The sequence below is a fragment of the Austrofundulus limnaeus genome, unplaced genomic scaffold (assembly GCF_001266775.1).
Source record: "Austrofundulus limnaeus strain Quisiro unplaced genomic scaffold, Austrofundulus_limnaeus-1.0 Scaffold132, whole genome shotgun sequence".
Classification (NCBI taxonomy): Eukaryota; Metazoa; Chordata; class Actinopteri; order Cyprinodontiformes; family Rivulidae; genus Austrofundulus; species Austrofundulus limnaeus.
This window is the reverse complement of record NW_013952534.1, coordinates 1,302,548-1,304,066: the sequence shown is the minus strand read 5'-3', so window position 1 is coordinate 1,304,066 and position 1,519 is coordinate 1,302,548. Positions and strand designations below refer to the sequence as shown.

Below are 1,519 nucleotides of genomic sequence, written 5' to 3'. Positions count from 1 at the left end.
TCTGTAATCTGACACATTTAGATTTTGTTCATCATTTAATTAAAATTATTTAATCAGATTATTTTCAATGTGAAATAAGCTGAATGATGAAGCAAATAGTTTATAAATATTTCAGTATTTTTAGTTCAAAACAGAAAAACCTGAAATGATTATTTTATTAAAAGCAGTCGTTTCAGGTTTTACTTGTTAAAATCAGTTTAAAAATCTGATTTATTTTATTTGTTTGTTTATTTTCTGCTCATCAACTCATTAATGAATCATTTAATCACTTCCTGTGTTTTTAATAACAATAAAATCTCTTCAGATAATTTAAGCAGTTGTTTCTAAACTGCTGCTGGATTATTTAATCTCATCTGAATGAACTGATCAGTTCAGAAGCCTATTGCACAAATCTAGGATAAGGGATCAAGCCTGGATTTTTGTGTAAACCTGAATTAATTAAGCCTTGAATCTGTTGCATGGGAGAGGAAGCACTTACGTTTCCATGGTAACTTAGTTTCAGAGCACTTGTTACCATGGAAACATAAGTGCTTCCTATCCCATACAACCGATTCAAGGCTTAATTAATTCAGGTTTACACCAAAATCCAGGCTTAATCCCTTATCCTAGATTTGTGCAATAGGCCTCAGGATCTTTAAAGGAAAGTTGTTTATTTTGACTTGTTTGTTGTTTATTTGTCAACAATGATTCACAACAAAGAAATAAATATTATGTAGTTAAAGCTGAGGAGATGGAAGAGAACAAACAGGAACAAACTTTCTATAAACATCAATAAAAACAACAACAATGAAAATAAACAAACCTCCAGTTTGGTTGAAGCGTTGCTTTAGAGTTTCAATGCCGGCTTTGAAGACCTGCTGTTCGCCCTGTGAGATCCCAGTGTTTCTCTGCCAGTACTGTGGATCCTCCTCTGTAACTCTGCTCATCCAGTCCTGTTTGGGCACTTCTCTCCCAATGTTACTGTCATAGTAACTTATTGGAACATCGTCAACATAACCAAGAGTAACAAACTCTGGGAAGTTTGGGATCTGTGATGATCCAGTGTAGAAATACTTCAGGGAGTGGGTCACTGAAAGAAAGAAAGATTAAAAATTACAACTAAATAAATTAATTTAAACTTTTCCAAACAATTAAAATAAAAGTAAAGTTTTAATCTTTCTGCATGAATAAAATATTTTAACATTTTTAACATTTTTCAGCTGTATTTTCTGTTTTTATTTGTCAGATCAAACATTTAGTTTAAAGATAATTCAGACATTAATTATTTTATGGTTTGTTGCATCTTTGTCACCATAAGATTCATTTTATCATAAAAATTTAACTAACTTGTTTTTCTCCTTTTTCTGTTTTGATTTCTCTTAATAGTTGTGAATTTTTAATTTTTACCATTTTTTAATAAATCATGGATAACCACTGAACTCAGTTTAATCGTGAAGAAACTAAATATTTTAAAAATACAACCAGTCAAACTCTGTCCTCTGCTGTTAAATTATTAAAGCTGACCTAATACGGGGGTCCT

General features: G+C 30.9%; 1 protein-coding gene across 1 annotated transcript; it reads right to left on the bottom strand.

Moving 5' to 3' along the window:
• Positions 1-802: 802 nt before the first annotated feature.
• Positions 803-1,069, bottom strand: LOC106522591 (H-2 class I histocompatibility antigen, K-K alpha chain; the record flags this gene model as incomplete). The annotated part of the gene is given in 1 exon segment (XM_014015661.1): positions 803-1,069. A coding segment is annotated over 1 exon segment (267 nt), but the record flags the coding sequence as incomplete, so codon positions are not given.
• Between the last annotated feature and the right edge of the window lie 450 nt (positions 1,070-1,519).